Consider the following 16,136-nt stretch of genomic DNA (forward strand, 5'->3'; position numbering starts at 1 on the left):
AACAATACATGCACGTGATGAAGTATCCAATAGTAAACACAACAGTGATCAATATGCTCAAAGACTGAATGGCCTTTGGATTCATCAGTGAAATGTAAAAGCCCCTGAGGGAAACAAGTAAGTAAATAATTTCCAGTCTCTACGTTAAGATAAAATTTAGTTGTTTTGAGGTTTCTATCCATAAAATTACAAAATAAGTTTAGACAAAAGTCAGAAGCATAACCTTTTCACTTAAATAAAAACAATTACCTGCTAAGTAATTCTAGTCCAGCAGAGTACTTTGGCAAATATGGAATAGTTCTGCGAAAAGAAACACTTATTTTATTAAAACTGTTGCTGATTTAGGCCAACTTAAAAAGTTACGATAATTTTGACACTATCAGTCATAATGTGGACTATTTTAAAATCACTAATGACAATTTATCTAAACTAGTGTTTGTATTGTTTTATTCAAAGTTAATCCACTTGCTATACACTATCAACCATCACTTTGCTGTATAGATTTTTAGCACACAATAACACAACAGGCACTTTAACATAAAGCCAGATAACAAGAAATTATTTTAAAGGCTTTTCATCTTTAGGTTTAAAGTGAAATTTGATCATGTGCTTTACTTTATTAAAAAATGGAAAAATTGCACAAATAGTACTAGTGTTTTCATATAAAACAGATAACACAGCTAAAGAGGCTCACTTGTCAAGTATTATTTCATTATTACTGGGCTTCTCAACAATGGAGAACTTGTATTTTGCTCTTGCTATACAAATAAAAATATTAATTATGATCAGATAGCCATTAATTGTCATAGAGTAAAACAGTTACACTTCACCATTTTCAACTATTTTACCATTTTATCAGAAAAATTTCCAGTGTTACCAAATTTAGAAAGAATCAATAAATCATTTAGTCAGATGCATTCAACAGATGTAAGAACCATTAAAGTAATTATACCTCTGTGATTACAACCCAAAGTTGTATGAAATTTAAGTCATAGTAAATTAAATCAGCACTAGCTTACCTGGGTTTGTTTTTTACTTTAGCTTCTCTTGACTTGTCACTTAAAGTCTTCAGCCTGTAATTCAACAAGTATAAAATATCATTTTTACAGCCTAAGAGATTTTTTTTCAACTGCATATTTCATAGCTGTTAAACTTTGAGGTTGGATAAGCTAATTTTTTTTTTTTTAGCAAGAATTAAGCACCTCTATGGACAACAAACACTTGTTTATTGTAAGTCAGATATCACATATGGAAAATTTGTAGCAAATATTTTTATGTATTTTTCTTGCCCCAAATCCCTTTTCTAGAATCTTCCTAAATGTGACTGGACCTGAAAAACCTCATTATTCTGGCATCATCCTTAGGGGAAAAAGTGGTCCCCTTAGGTGAACTTGATCCGTAACAAAGATATCTAAGCAGCACATTTTATTAAGTGGATACTATGCCAGGCACTCGAATCCCTTAAGTACCAACATTTGGTGAAATGTTAGCTATTGATGAAAGGCTTTCTAAAATATGTTACAAACCTCTTTTATTAAGGAGGACCTGGTACAGTCTATTGGACATTTTCTGATAACTCCAGCTCATTATTATGAATATCACTGACTACATTTCGTGCCGAAACAGTACTCTCCTCAGGTGTTTCTCAGCTAGGAATGCCTCTGCATTTACCAACTGGAAACCAATCGTAAAAGGTGCTTTTTTGAGTTTCTGAGTTTGTTCAGGATCCTGTGTCTATTTTTTCCAAATTAAAATTTTCCATCTCCACCACTGGTCATCTCGTACAGGCTACCGCTTGCTGCTTCTGCTAACTATTTAACTATGACAGCCTGCGGCCCTCCTATCTCCTTTTTTAAATTATTGGGCTGGAAAACAGATAAATGGGCTAAAATGTATATATAAAATAAAATATGCTCCTCTATATATAAAATATGAAGTTCATAAAACTTTATATAATTTTTGTTTTTTATATCACTTCACCAACCCATTTTTACCTTCGACTGAGGACTCTGTACCATTCAACAGGTTGCCAAAAAGTTGAGTCCTAAATTATGAGATTATCTCATAAAAATGAGATACCTGGACACATTCTTCTTAATTTGGTTACTTCCACAAATATCACTTCTAAACAAAGTCTGATACACAGGCCACAGTATCACAGTTAGAGCTCTACAAAGCCTTCGTAAAAACTAGAAATAAGTGCTCCTTCCCCAAGACACTGCACTGCAATCAGCCAGAAACTGTCCTAGCAAACAAGCTGACTCTTAATGCCCAGCCCTCCGTTGTGTACAGCTTTATGTGCAAGCCCTGAAAGAATTCCAACCTTTTTGCCAGTAATGCCTGGCTAAGTACCAGAAAGAGACTTCTTCTCTCTGATGCCATTTTTTAGTAAGTTGCAAGGTCAATTTCACACCAAGACTGTTTATATTACTCTCTGTTCTCTTTCAAAAACTATTGATGAGATCAATTTCTCTACAGTGTTAAAAAGACTTAGCAATCTCTTTAATACAAAACTAATTTGTACATCTCTCTCTAGATGAGCTGAATTTTAAAAGTCTAACCTGTCCTAGGGAAACTATAAATTTTCAAGCTTTGCTTAGAAACCAGTAAATCCATTTTAAATAGTTGGGAAAGGTATTTTGATAGCCACACTCAACCATCTCTATTCCAATATCAGAAAGGCATTTAGTTGTGACATTCCAGGTAGAAGTATACCAGGATAGTCATACACAGCAGTGCATCATACTCAAAATGATTCTAGTATTATTTTTAGTGATTTGGGACAATTCTATATGGTTAGGTGTTACAAGGATATTGAAAGGGAACCGCTCAGGTCCTCTTTGGGCCATTTATTATGACCAAGCAAATCTCTAAGCTGATATTTCAAATGTTTATTTCTGAAATAAATGTTTAGTTTCTCAACTGTAATTTATCAAATGTGGAATTCTCCTTCACACTTCCCCAAAAGAAAAAAAGAAAAAATTAGTTTAAAATAAAAGAGAAAGAAAAAAAGTAAACGGAGCTGAAAATAAAATTGTTAGGTCAGTAAGAGTTTCCCCAAGTGGCTCCTTAACAACCATCTGCTTTAAAAATTAGTCTTTAACCAAATGTAATGTGTGGAACATATTTGATCTGGATTTGAATAAATCAACTGTGAAAAGACATTTCTAGGAACCAGGAAATTTGATTATGGACTAGATAATTGATAATATCAAAGAATTAGTGTTAATTTTGCTAGGTATGGTATTGGCATTGCATTTATGTAATTTTTTTTTAAGAAATGAAAACTGATGCATGAGGGATGTAATAGATAAGTCTGAGATTAACGTTATAAATAAGGGAGAGTCAAAGCAGTAACTGACAGCTGTTAGCAATAGTTGACAACTACTGGATCTGAATAATGAATACATGGTGTTCACTGTGTTGTTCTATTTTTGTATATGTTTAAAACTTGGTAAAAAATTTTTAACAACAAAAACAGTCTTTTAGATATTCATCTTATCTCATCACATCTTCTCCATATAAACCATCAATATGCCAAAATTCAGAATAGAAACTGCTGGAGAAAACAAAGTAGCTAGAAAGAGGTTGGAAACAGTGAAGTTCAGGGGAGAAAAAGATAAAATAAGAATAGTAGTCACTGTAACACTTTAACTTAAAAAAAATAAGGTCAGATACATTTAACAAGTAACAAACAACAACAACAAAAAGCAAGAAGATCCATTCTGAAATACATCCTCAAAATCCAGAATTCAACTGAAAGTAGCTTACCATTTTTATTTTAGGATAACAAGTTTCTCACAGTGATTCTGTGCTGGAAACAACCCAGTAATAAAGTCTATTTAATGTCCCACAATGTCATGACACACTGAGAAGGAAATACTCATCCGGTGTAGTAACCCAGTTTCCTAAACCATAAGACAGTAGTATTATATTGACTATAATGATTTGCCACAAGAATTAAATGAAATTCCAATTTTGACTTTAGCAGCATTCTGTAAACTATAGAGCTAATTCAAATGAAAGGTATAATTCAAACTGTCACCATCAAGAAAAGAAACTATGTACATCATAGAGCCACGGTAAAACAAAGTAGAGGTCCCCCAATGCACCGTTCCTATAAAAGGCTTCTGCATCATTCCTAAATCTTCATGATACCATAAACCCCCAGGAAGACATGACTGCTAATGAGTATAATAATACACAGCCTTTTAAGTGAGCCACCTGACAATTATTTTCTATGCAAAACAATTTATGTACACTTTTGAGTTCAAAAGCACTTACCTTCAAATTCATCATAACACTACAATATTTTATTTTTAGACTGTTCCAAAGACTTACGTTAATTTGACTCCAGCACATGTATTTTTTTCCAAGCTTTGTAGAAAATATTAAGATGGAGGCATCTCACTAAGAAATGGAGGTAATTAGCAAAACTGCTCAAACAAAAAGTCTGAAAAGTAGAAACCCAGAACGAGAGGTGGAGCGCTACAATGACTGAGGAGCAGGAAATGTGCCTTCTCTGCCTTTCTCACCCGCATGGTGACCTTGACAGCACTCCATTTATCTGCGCCTCCCTCTCCTACTCATTGAACCCCATCAGCTATTTTGAAGATGAGCATGGCTGCTTTAAAACACCACACAAGGTATTTATTAGCATATTTTGCCCTGTAAGGTTCCATGTTCATGCCTTCATTATTCTAACTTTCAATTCTGTTTATGAAAACAAATCCAATCTATTATATTTTCCCATTAATGTTTATCACTTTTTCTTTCTTTTTTCAAAACCACGAGCAGGGAAACACAAAAGTGTCAGTCACACCTAAAAGTAAACATGATCTCCTAAGCTCTGAAGCCTGAACGATTCACACAAAAGCTGCACAGACTCAGGAAGAAGAGGGGAATGTAGACCATCTCTACCCTAATTACCCCCAGACACACCCCTTCAGTCCTGACCTTTCTCCTGTGTATTTCATAAATTTCCAACTGTTTCTTGGAGTTAAATTACCTCACAACAAATTCATTGTCAACTGCTCTTTCTCTTTCAAAACTACTCCGAACCTCTCTTCTGTTGGTAAATGACATCAAGATACTCCAAAATTAACATCCTCAATTTCTCCACCTTTTTCACTTCCTACATCTCACTTTTTATGATATTCACCAGCGCCTGTCGCTATACCCTCCTTCAAATTTCCACCAGCACTGCCTTATCATCATCTCTCACCTGCCCTGTAATTATAGCCTCCTGAATAACCTGCCTGCTCCCTATCCCGAGCCCTCCCATTACACTGCCTCTCAAATTATCCTTCCAGAAATACAGGCAGGCTTACGCTGCTCCCCTCCACAAAAACGGCCAGAAGATTCAGTCAACCTAAAAATTAGCCAGGACCACCTTATTTGAAATAGCAACCATCCCATCCCCCAAACCCCTTCACCCGCTTTACTTTTAGTGATAGTACTACCACCTTCTAGATATTCTACCTCCGGCCAGGAGACTGAGCACAGGGATGTCATTTGCTGTCTGGTGCATGCATTCTCTGCTATATCTCTAGCTCTGAGAGTAGTGCCTGTCAGTAGAGTAAGCACTCAATAAATATTTGATAAATGAATTAATTTAACAAAGCACTGAAGATCCTCTATTGTCAGTCACTAAACTTCCTTTCCAGGTTCCTCTCCCACAAGAGCTTCATCTCTGAAAGGCCCTCACCCAAATCTGTCCCCATGCTTCAAGGCCAAATCTACAAGCCACCTCCTCTGTGAAGCCATCTGAACTAATGACTCTTTCCTCTGCACTTACAAACCACATCACTTCCATCTGTCATTTAGTTCCTTCTGCTCTGCTTTATGTCACCACCAGTCTACTCTGTAGCCCCAGGATCTAGCCTGATACACAGACACCGGCAAAGATCAGGCCAACCTGAGCATGTGGCCTCTTAAATTTTTCTTTGTAATGAAATAAAAAAAGCATATATGTAAAAGAACACTGAGTTCCTAGCCTAGTGTCTGACACTTGGTGAGAACTCAGTAAAATGTTTTTTTAAATCAAGGTGAATATTGAGATTCTTCTCCCTGCTTATTAAAAGGTAAGTAATCATGAAAGAGCCAACATTTTAGGGAAAACCTCACCATTTTACTGCACTGTGAATTAGACTGTTAGATCCTCTCCTTTGAGCAGGTTTTGATACTGCAGGGAGGGGAGAAGAGAAAATAAGCATGTTGAGCAGGGGTGGAGGTCAGGGCAGAGGTGGCTTTGAGGAGGAGACACCCATGGTCTAGTTGCAACAAGTAATAACTACCAGCTTCTATGAACCCACAAGAACTCAGAGCATTACAAACAGGAAATGCCAGCCAGTGACAGGCAACTGTAAACCCCTTGATAAATCTGATTTTTAGCTTCCTGAAGGGTTTTGCATGCCTGAATACTTAAATCCGGAGGCCATGGGTCATAACTGCTCAAATGGTAAAAATCAAAGACCAGAGTGGATTTGAAGTGCTTCAGTATGACCAAAAGTTTCCCTCAGAGCTCAAGTCAATCCCTAAAAAGTGGATGTTCTGTGTGAACTCTCCAAAAGGCTCCAAGAGTTCTGAATGAGTTAAATCAGATTAGGACTCATGTAGGTGTAGGCAAGGGGAACAGAGTAAAGCCCAGAATCAGTCCCCTTAGTCCCGTGGCCTTTGGACCAGCTGGCCGACCTCTTAGGTCAGAAAGAAAGCAACACAATCGAGGTTTATCTCGATTCTGACGTAACTGTTATTATGAATAAAAATTTACAAAAAAGATCGCGAGTCCATGGACAATCTAAAGTCCCCTGCAGGCCACCAGCAGCCTCTCCACTGCCCTTAACTGATCTCAAGTTGCACTTTTTCTAAGTTTGAATGGAAGACTGAAATTCACTGTGTTCTTCAAACATGCTTTAATCACTAATGTGACATTCTCTTGTGAACCTGATAAAGAATAATCCAGTTTTACTTTTTTAAAAAAGTAAGCTGCCTACATTTCAGCTCGAGTTATATGAATTTTCAGAAACTGAAAATGAGCAGAAAAGCCCTGAGGAAAGGCTGCTGCTATGGGAACTGTGAAGGAGCTCAGGAAAGCCCCAGGCCTCTCTCCTACTGAGTTCCTGGGGCAACCCAAACAGCTAAAGTTTCCCATTATCTTAGAAGCCAGCTGTTTCGGCTTCTATGGGCACCAACAGCAAGTGTTCTATAAGAATGCAGGTCTAGCCTGACAGTTTTGATAGGTAAGGGCCATGCTGCTTTCATCTCTGAATCCAATGCAATAGACAAGTGAAGCTGTGTTTAATTTTATCTTTTCTCAGCCTGGCAAAATACGCAAAAATAGGTTGATCTCAGGCTGACTATGAGTTTACTAAAATGAATTACGTGGATTTCTTCTCGTGAAGAACCACACAGGAGTTTGTGGACCTGACAAAAGTGAACGTCAGAGTTTAGAGCTGCCAGTCAATGGGCAGACAGACATCACTTGGAGATGAGCTATTTCTCTGCCAGGTGACAGGCCAGTAGCACACAGACAGCCCAGTGGTTTGTCAGCTGAAAGTGACCTGTACAAGGAAACCAACAAAGGGCCTACAGGGAATGACAGCCCTCTCAAGATGTCCAGTCCCAAACTGGCCCCAGTTTATAGCATCTGCAAGAGGTAAAATCAGTTTTCAAGTCAGTTCCTAACCAGATCCTCTCAATTCTCTTCCTAACTCTAAACTCAGGTTTTCCAGATCTCTCAGGATGGTTTGGATCCAGAATCCACACTCCTAGGTAAGCTGAACCCTCTCAAGCAAAGCTCAAGAGAATAAATGGGTTCTGAGATAACCACATGATCTAGAGAATTATATTAACTACCCGACTGTTGAACCATCAAGGAATTCCTTGAAGCAATGACAACAGGGCTGTACCAGATGCGTTTCTCTACGAACATTCTCGTACTGTCATTCCAGTATCATACCAGCATTTTTCAATATAATAATTAACATTCTGAGAAGTTACTTTTCAAACTTAAAGGGAGGGATACAAGCACACCATCAATGGATGACTCCCAGATCACCAATAATTAATATTCTTAAGGACACCAAACTAAGATTACCAAAAATGCTTCACACGTGCTAAGTGCTCGAGTATTTGCCAGTTTAACACTCAGCACTCAACAATCCAACAATATAAACATTTTTGGCCCTCATATTAAGAGCATTCTCCAAAGGATTCGTAATCTAAAGGTGACAGCTCCCTTATAAAAGTGGCCTCCACTGTAGAGTCGTGGAAACCGAGGCAGAGTAATTTGCAGAAATACGTCTGCTTAAGTGGTAGAGGTAAGAACACAGGCAGTCCCGCGTTAGAGTCTACGCCTGTAGTTCCCAGATTCTGCACAGTGGAATCACCTGGGGGCCTTTAAAACTCCATTCCCACTCTGATGTAATTGGTATGGTTTGCGACCTGGGCAAGATGGTTAAGCGTTCCCAGGTGATTCTAAGCAAAGTTCGGGACCGGCTTGGTCTGTGTGCGCTCCACCACTAGGTATTATTAACAATATTGCTGTAGTTCTGTTGTTTCTGTTTCCCTAGAGTTTCTCCACTGAGGCGTGAAACCCGAGGCAAAGGTAGAGAAAGCAAAAGGGGAAGAAGCGCCAAGCCTTGCAAAGGGTTCGGCAAGCGAGCCAAGCGCCGGACAGGACGCGCAGCTGGGCCCCAGCCGGGCCCCAGCCGGTGAAGGCTGCGGGGGCCAGCGACCTTCGGCCTGGGGCGGGGCCGCAGAAGCCCCGAGGCCCGAGCGGGCAGGGGGTCTCGGCAGCGGGGGAGGGGGCACAGGACCACGGTCCCCGGGTGGCGGGAGGGGCGGGGAGGCGCGCTCGCCGGTCACACGAGCCCCCCTCGGGCCGGCTGGAGCTGCCGGGAGAGGGTCGCACAATCCCCGGCGCGCCCGCTGCCTTCCCGACCCCCTCCCGGCTCCGGGACGCGGGTCAGAGCCCGCCGGGTGAGACCGAAGTTACTTTGTGTCGCCGCACCGACCCCGGAAAGTTCGTTACTTTCCTCGGCGGGGCGGGGATGGGAGGTGCGGTGGGACGGGACTGGACTGGGGTACGCGGAGGGGAGAGAAGCGGCGTCCCGCGCGCCCTAGGTCCGGCCCCCCGGGCCCCTTTCCATCCCCCACCATGTACCCACCCGGAGGTGAAATCCTGCTGCACGCTCAGCAGCCGCTCGCGTAGGGTCTCCAGCATCGCCGCCGCGTCTGCTCCCCTCAGGCCTCAGGACGCCGCCGCCGCCGCCCGCCCTCACCTGTCACCGCACGCCCCGCACTCTCACGGCCGGCCCCGCCCCCGGCCCGCTCTCTTCTCGGCGTCGCGGCCCTTCCGCGTTCCCGCCCCCCGCTCGCGCGCTCCCGCCCCGCCCGGGCCGCGCAGCCGCAGTGGGCCACGCCGGGCTCGGGCTGCGGAAAAGGGGCGGTCCTTCTCTGCCGGCTGAGAACGCAGTAGGCGCCCGTGCAGTTTTCTAGCCCAAGCCAGGCCCTCTCGTTTCCCTCTTTAACACTGAAGTGACGTCGTGAAAGAATGCTTTAAATCCAGGGCTTCTGTGAGTGCATAGTGGATCGCGTGCACCTCCCTTTACCAAACCATTTCATGGACTCTGGGTCCGGGATCTGACCCCGCTGTCTTTGACCTTAGGTGAGAAAGTTAACCATTCTGAGCTTCGATCTCTTCATTGATAAAATGGCAATAATAAACTGTTTCGATATCCTTACTTTCCGTTCTCTCCTCAGTCTACCTCATCAGGATTTCGTGCCCTTCACACCAAAGGAGGTCGCTTTTGTTGAGTCAGCAGTGACCTCCATGTTGGTGATACCGTTTGTTACTAATCCGCCCCGATTTTTTTTTTTCCCGACCTCTCGGTGGCTCCTGTGCAGTTCCTTATCCTATTCTTAAGACACATTCTTCTCTTACATTCAAGGACACCATACTTCCACTCTCCCTTCCTCTCCACTCCTCCTCCTCCTGCTCCTATTTCAGCAGCTGCTCCCAAGGCTCCATCTTCAGCCTGCCAGCTCTTCGTGCGTGCTATCTCCCGGGGTTATTCTATCCACTACGATGATGCCCAAATCTCCATCTTCAGCCCTGTCCTCCCTCTCCCTCCTTAAATTCATGCCAGTTGCTTACTCCACGTGTATCCAACAGACATCTCAAACCTGACACCTCAAATTGAAAATCTGATCGCATACTTACCTCCTAACCTAACCCCAGTATTTTCCATTTCAGTTAATGGTGCCATCATGTACCAAGTTGTGCGAGTGAAGCTACCTGAAGTTGCTTGTTTCCTCTCTTCCCCATCCCCCATATTAACTCATCAAGTCCAATCAACTTTGTTTCTAAAGTATTGCTGGAACCTGATCCCCTTTCTCCATCTTCACTACAATCATCCTAATCCAAGGCATCTTTCACCAGGAACACTGGCAGGTCTCCTGATTCTACTCTTTTGCCATCTACACCTCTGTAATCCATCCTTGACCCAGCAGCCAAAGAGAATTATTTAAAAGAACAATCAGATCATGTTGCTCTCCTGCTTTAAATTCTTCTATGCCCTTAGGGAAAAAAATTCAAACTCCTTACCTGGCTTACAAAGTCCTAAAATTTGAACCCTTCCTGACACTATTCAAAGCGAGTACTACTCACCTATCATGTCCTTGACATTTACACCATACTGACATTTTCCTTGAAAATCCCATGTTCATTTCCACCTTGAGGGCTTTTCATAAGCTCTTCTCCAAACTGTCCCATGGCTGACTCCTTCGTGGCATTCAGATCTTAGCTTAAATATCATCCCCTTGGGTAAGTCTCCCCGATCACCTAAGTTATTGGCCCAATCACTTCTATACACACTCTGTTTCTCATCTTAGTACACAACACTATCTGACAATTTATTTAATAATGTTTAAGAAAAAGTTGTTTATTAGTTTGTTTACACATTTATTTTAAAACCAGGTCTGGGACTAGGGTGAGGTAGGTAAGGCATTCACTTCAGGTGTAAAATGTAAGGGGGATCCTAAGACCTTAGTAATCAAGATGAATAACATTTTGATACAATATTCAAAATTTTTTTAATTAATGAAAAAATTGGTAATAAACAAAAAATCAAAATTGTAAATAAAGACAGGATCTGATAGGGCTGGGATTGAATGAGGCAAGTGAGATGGGCTGGGGGAGGACAGCCCTTTACTGGTGGAGTGGAAGTGGCTATGCTGATTAGTGATCTAGGGAGTAAGGAGCCTGGCCCCATCCTCTCTTTTTCTTGGGAGCAAACATCCCACAAAGAACAGTCATTCTGCCCATAAAGAGAGGCTGTCAGGTGAGGAGGCTGTGGTGACCCAGTGCTTTCTGTGACTAGGTGGGCAAGACTGAATCTGAGGTTTGGTAATAGGAATTCTGGTTGCCCATGAATATGTCATGTGCCTTCCAGAAATGAAAGTACTGTTTTGACCACTTTATGCTGACGCTCTTATCTTATTTCTGTTGGTTCAGACAAATAAGAGAGAGCGGTGTTGTTTACTGAGCCCTCCTCTACCTCCCAGAAACACTACCTGGTACAGAGTAAGTGACTGAATGATCAAATCTATAGAGACAGATGCCTCGGTATCTAGTAGATTTGGAAGCCACACATACTGAGAAATAATACATCTTTATTTTATTCAATTAAATAAACTCCTCTGCTCATAAGCTTTCAATTTACTCTTTCATGGACTCCAACAAAACATCAAATCAGAGCACAGACTCTGCCTGTCACTGAAAATAGCTTCACCCGTTGTGCCCCATCATTTTCGTCTTGATCACTCTATTGCTCATTAGGTCATGGCACGTTTGTCCTTCAGTCTGAGGTGTTTTATAAATATTCTTAATTCCACCATGCCTGATACACTCCAAAGCAGTGGAACTTTAAAAGTGCTAATAAGAGATAATTATAAGGAAACAAGAGTAAACTTATAAAAAAAAAAAAAAAGAAAGAAAGCAGAGAGAAAATGACTGCTGTTGCACATGAGTTGTTTTATAGGAATGATTAAGGATCAAGAGTTGAGGCATGTGACAATTTGTGTTGATTTAAGTAACAGTAATCAGCCAGAAACTAGCAAGATTGACTGGCAAAGTGAAAAAACAAAAATTTTAAGTATAGAGAACCAATATCAATATTGGCCTAATCTTAATTCGGCAATTGGTTGAGGGTTGATCTGGGAACATAATAGCTTAGCCCGGAGAAGGCTCTGCTGATAAGGCATCTGGTGCAGACACCAGGGCCCCTAAGAAGCCCCTGTGGCAGTGCTTCCCTGGACTGGCACCATCAGCATCACCTGAGAGCTTGTAGCAAATCCAGACTCTCAGGCCCCACCCAGACCCACTGAATCAGAATCTGAATTTTAACAAGATTCCCAGGTGATTCATATTCCTTTAACATAAGAAGCACTGCTCTAGGACACTCCCTAAGGAAAGGAGGTTCCTTGTCTCAGCGGATTTTTACAGCAGACAAAGTAATAAGGAGTTAGTGGAATTTAGTGAAGATTTAGTGGAATTGGAATCAAAGAGAAAGATGCTATAAAAGAAGAAGTCATAGAACCCAGAAGATTTCACACCTCTTCACTGGTGGGGGTCTTTTAGAGTAATTGGAAGGCACTGTTGCCATTTGAGTTATAGGAATCCAACTTAGATCTGTAAAGGTATCTATAAATGTGTTGTTATTAACTTATTTATAATTTTTTTAGAAAACCAAGGTTTTTGATATCTTTAATTTTTAACAGTTTAAAAATGCCAGAAGAAACCATTTAAAAGCTGTAAATGTTTCTTTGAAACAATGAATCATTCTAAGAATAAGCTGGAAAGGTTACATCGGCATGGCATTTTGAAAAGGAAAGCAGAGGCAGGAGCCAGAGAGCTGGAGGAGGGGAATTCCAACACACAGGAGCAAAGATTAGAGCCCAACTGAAGAAGATGAAAGAAGAGGGCACCAGAGAGGACATGAAAGTCTGAAGACAAACGCTAACAGACCAAGAAGGCAAGCACTATTTGGCGTGACACTCTCAGCAAAGTTGGGAAAGAGCATTTTCAACGTGACATTGAAAGAACAGTGAGAGACAGCTCAGCTGCATCTATTTGAGTTTTGAAATTTTATCACACTATAATAAAATGTAACCAGGCACTTAACCTCATCTTTTTGCTCAGATGGAAAAAAGAAAGGTATTACACAGTGCATTAGAGGAGGAAAACTTTTTTGTTAATCTATGCATGGATCTGTATGATCTATGAAATATTCATAAACAACCAAGTGACTCCATTCAGTAAAGAGTAAGGACCCCACGTGAGTAGAGAAGACCACATCCTACACTCCTATAAATAAATGGTTTTCCCTGGAGAAGGTGTATCTCAGAAATTACATCTAAACCACTATAGAAGAGAAATCTCTTTGAGTGGGAGAATTTAATTCAAATGGAAACTTTTAAATAAGAATTCATTGCAAAAAATGATCAAAACAATTATTACCTATAGTTATGTATCAGCTTAATATAGGCAGCGGTGGGGGTGGGGTAGGGGGGAAAAATAGTCCCAATAATTGAAAAGGACTTAGGAGAAGGGCAAATATTAGGTCCCAGTGCCCTAGGAGTTCTTCTCTATCCACAGGAATTGCCCACATCAGTGGAAACTGATACTGAGAAACTGACTCTAGTAAGAAACTAGAGAGATCAGTGAAGTGGACGGTTGTCAGCTCCAGCTGCACTTCAGTCACTTGGGGAGCATTTAAAAGACACCAGCACCTGGGCCCAACTTCCGGAGACTCCGGTTTAACTTGTCTGAGGCCACGCCTCCTCAACCACACTGTTTAAAAAGCTTCCCAGTTGATTCGAATGTACAGTTGGGGCCGAACAACTGAGCTAGACTTTTAGACCTGAGCTGCCTGCAGACAAAGGCAGCAGAAGCTCTGGTTAGAGCAGCCACTATGACCTCAGAATCCACCAAGTCCCTCCCTGACTTCCGGATTCCAGGCTGAAGTTTGTCCCCACCTTCCCAGCTCCTTCCCCTGGGCACCAGCCCCACCACTTTGGGTGTCACACTTGGTGCGTGGGCCTGGGCCCCTGCGGCCTCTGCCCACACTGTGCTGCTGGCCCTGGAGGCAACAGGGGGAAGGGGAAGAAAGAGCAAGTCGGGGCACCACACATAAAGGACTCGGGAGAAGTCTGCTACTGGTAGCTGATTAGTTGTTGGTCAACAACAAACCACTTACACTGTCTACTTTCTCTTGATCTAAGTCACTGTAACACCAGACAGTGACCCCATGGCACACTTGCTCTCTCAGCCTGGACACTGGCATTGGGAAACTACCTTGCTTCTTTGCAGCAGCAGTGTTTTGGAATTCTGAGCTAGAATGACATGCCCAGACGATCTGACACAGTTCTCCCATCTCACACTAGAGAACACTGCTGCGGCCCCTTGGCTGTGGTGATGTCAGCTGCCAAAACAGCTCTTTGTTTTTTACTTTCTTTTCAAAATCTACAGTATTTGCCAATATGGAAAACTGAGGTACAGAAAGGTTAATGTCATAAATTGGACCTTCTAAAATTCTTAGCCTACAAAACTGGAGTCATTTTTGGCTTAATTTCCAAGAGCCATCTCAGTTTTCTGATTGTTCTTAGTGAACCTCATGATTAGTCATACGGATGATTTAAGATCAAAATACCATGAGGCTATATTCTCATCTTTTACAGTTTTAAAAAAACTTAATAGAGTAATAAAGGTAAATTAACTGAAGGAAACATGCAGTTTCGCTTTTTTACATTGTAAAGCTGTCACGGGCCTGGCTTTCTTGAAATTTTCGTCACACACACACACACATATGCACACACAGAGTCCATTCCTGCTTAACACTCCATTCATGGCTCCTTCCCTCCGGAGGTGCAGGCCTGGCCTAGGCTCATGACCCCCCCATAGAGAGGAAGATGGACAGATGGACGAGGACTGGCGTGTGTGCTTTCACTTTTGCTCTTCTTCCCTTTTCTGCTTTTAGGTTTTCCTGAGTGGGACAGGGAGTAGGAAAGGGGAAGGACGCCTAAGCAGGCACGGATATAATGCTCTGCTGAGGCCCTGAGGTCCCCCTCCCACCCCCAAGGCCTCAGCAGTGCCCTGACCTGGGCATTCTGACTCCTCTCGTTCCCCCTTAGCCTCTGGTTACTTGGCAGACAGCCCCCTGATGAGAACACCTTAGAGAAGCTCCCAAAATCTCCTATCAGCTCACAGGAGACAGTAAGTTACCCGTGAGTTTGTTAAGCCCTTGTTTATCTGTACTCCACAGAGGCACAGGGTTTGAGCCAGTTAGCTAATCAGTCAGACTAAATAAAGACGCGAGGCAGACACGGTAAAAGCCATTGTGCATCATTACGTACTTAACCAAATTACATGTGCGAGAGATGAATGTTTGCCTGATGATGGAGCTCCCCGGGCCAGACTGCTCAGAATAAATCCCACCAACAAAATCACAGAGTGTAAATGATGCGTTATAGACAATGCCCAGGCTGGAAAGCCATGCTCCTAAAGCATGTCAGTGTTTAGAAACCCAAGATGCACCTTCCCCTCAACCGCAGTGACACATGGTGATTTGGTTGCTAGGCCTTTTCTACAAAAGCCGGTTCACCCCCTAAGGTGGCTGAAAGACAACCAGAGCCTGAGTTCTGGGTCTGGGAGTGGAAACCTCGGCCTCTGTGTTGAGGAAGGGAAAGGCGTGCTCTTCCCCTCTCCTGGGTCCAAGGCCAGTCCTACTTCCCCTCCCCGACCACACAGCTTACACAGCTCCCTTTCTCCAGGCGTCTGAACCTTCATTTGCCCTAAGCCCTTGCACTTGACCTGGGTCAGCCCAACTTCTCTAGCACACCCAAGTCGCCAGCCTCCTTCTCCACCTTTTTACTCAAACCCCAAACCCTCCCTGAGATGAACAGGAAAGAAACAGTATTAATTAGTTCAAACTAACATTTGATTTTCTAGTGGCCCTTGCCTTTCTACAAGTGCTTATGTCTTTGTGTCGGGGATTTTACCTGGCTGAGGAGTCCGGAGGAAGAAACAGGGACCAAGATGATAACAGATCTGTTATTCTCAAAGTCGTCTCAGA

General features: G+C 42.3%; 1 protein-coding gene across 1 annotated transcript in view; it reads right to left on the reverse strand.

Annotated features, from left to right (window-relative positions):
- Positions 1-9,369, reverse strand: part of DTNBP1 (dystrobrevin binding protein 1) — a 91,301-nt gene extending 81,932 nt beyond the window's left edge. Inside the window, exons 1-3 of the mRNA XM_032462528.1 lie at positions 9,171-9,369; positions 1,020-1,073; positions 250-300 (exon numbers count right to left, since the gene is read on the reverse strand). Of these exons, the coding sequence (XP_032318419.1) occupies positions 250-300; positions 1,020-1,073; positions 9,171-9,226 (161 nt within the window). The 5' untranslated portion in view covers positions 9,227-9,369. The remainder of the gene's footprint in view (positions 1-249; positions 301-1,019; positions 1,074-9,170) is intronic.
- Between the last annotated feature and the right edge of the window lie 6,767 nt (positions 9,370-16,136).

This window comes from Camelus ferus, chromosome 20 (assembly GCF_009834535.1).
Source record: "Camelus ferus isolate YT-003-E chromosome 20, BCGSAC_Cfer_1.0, whole genome shotgun sequence".
NCBI lineage: Eukaryota > Metazoa > Chordata > Mammalia > Artiodactyla > Camelidae > Camelus > Camelus ferus.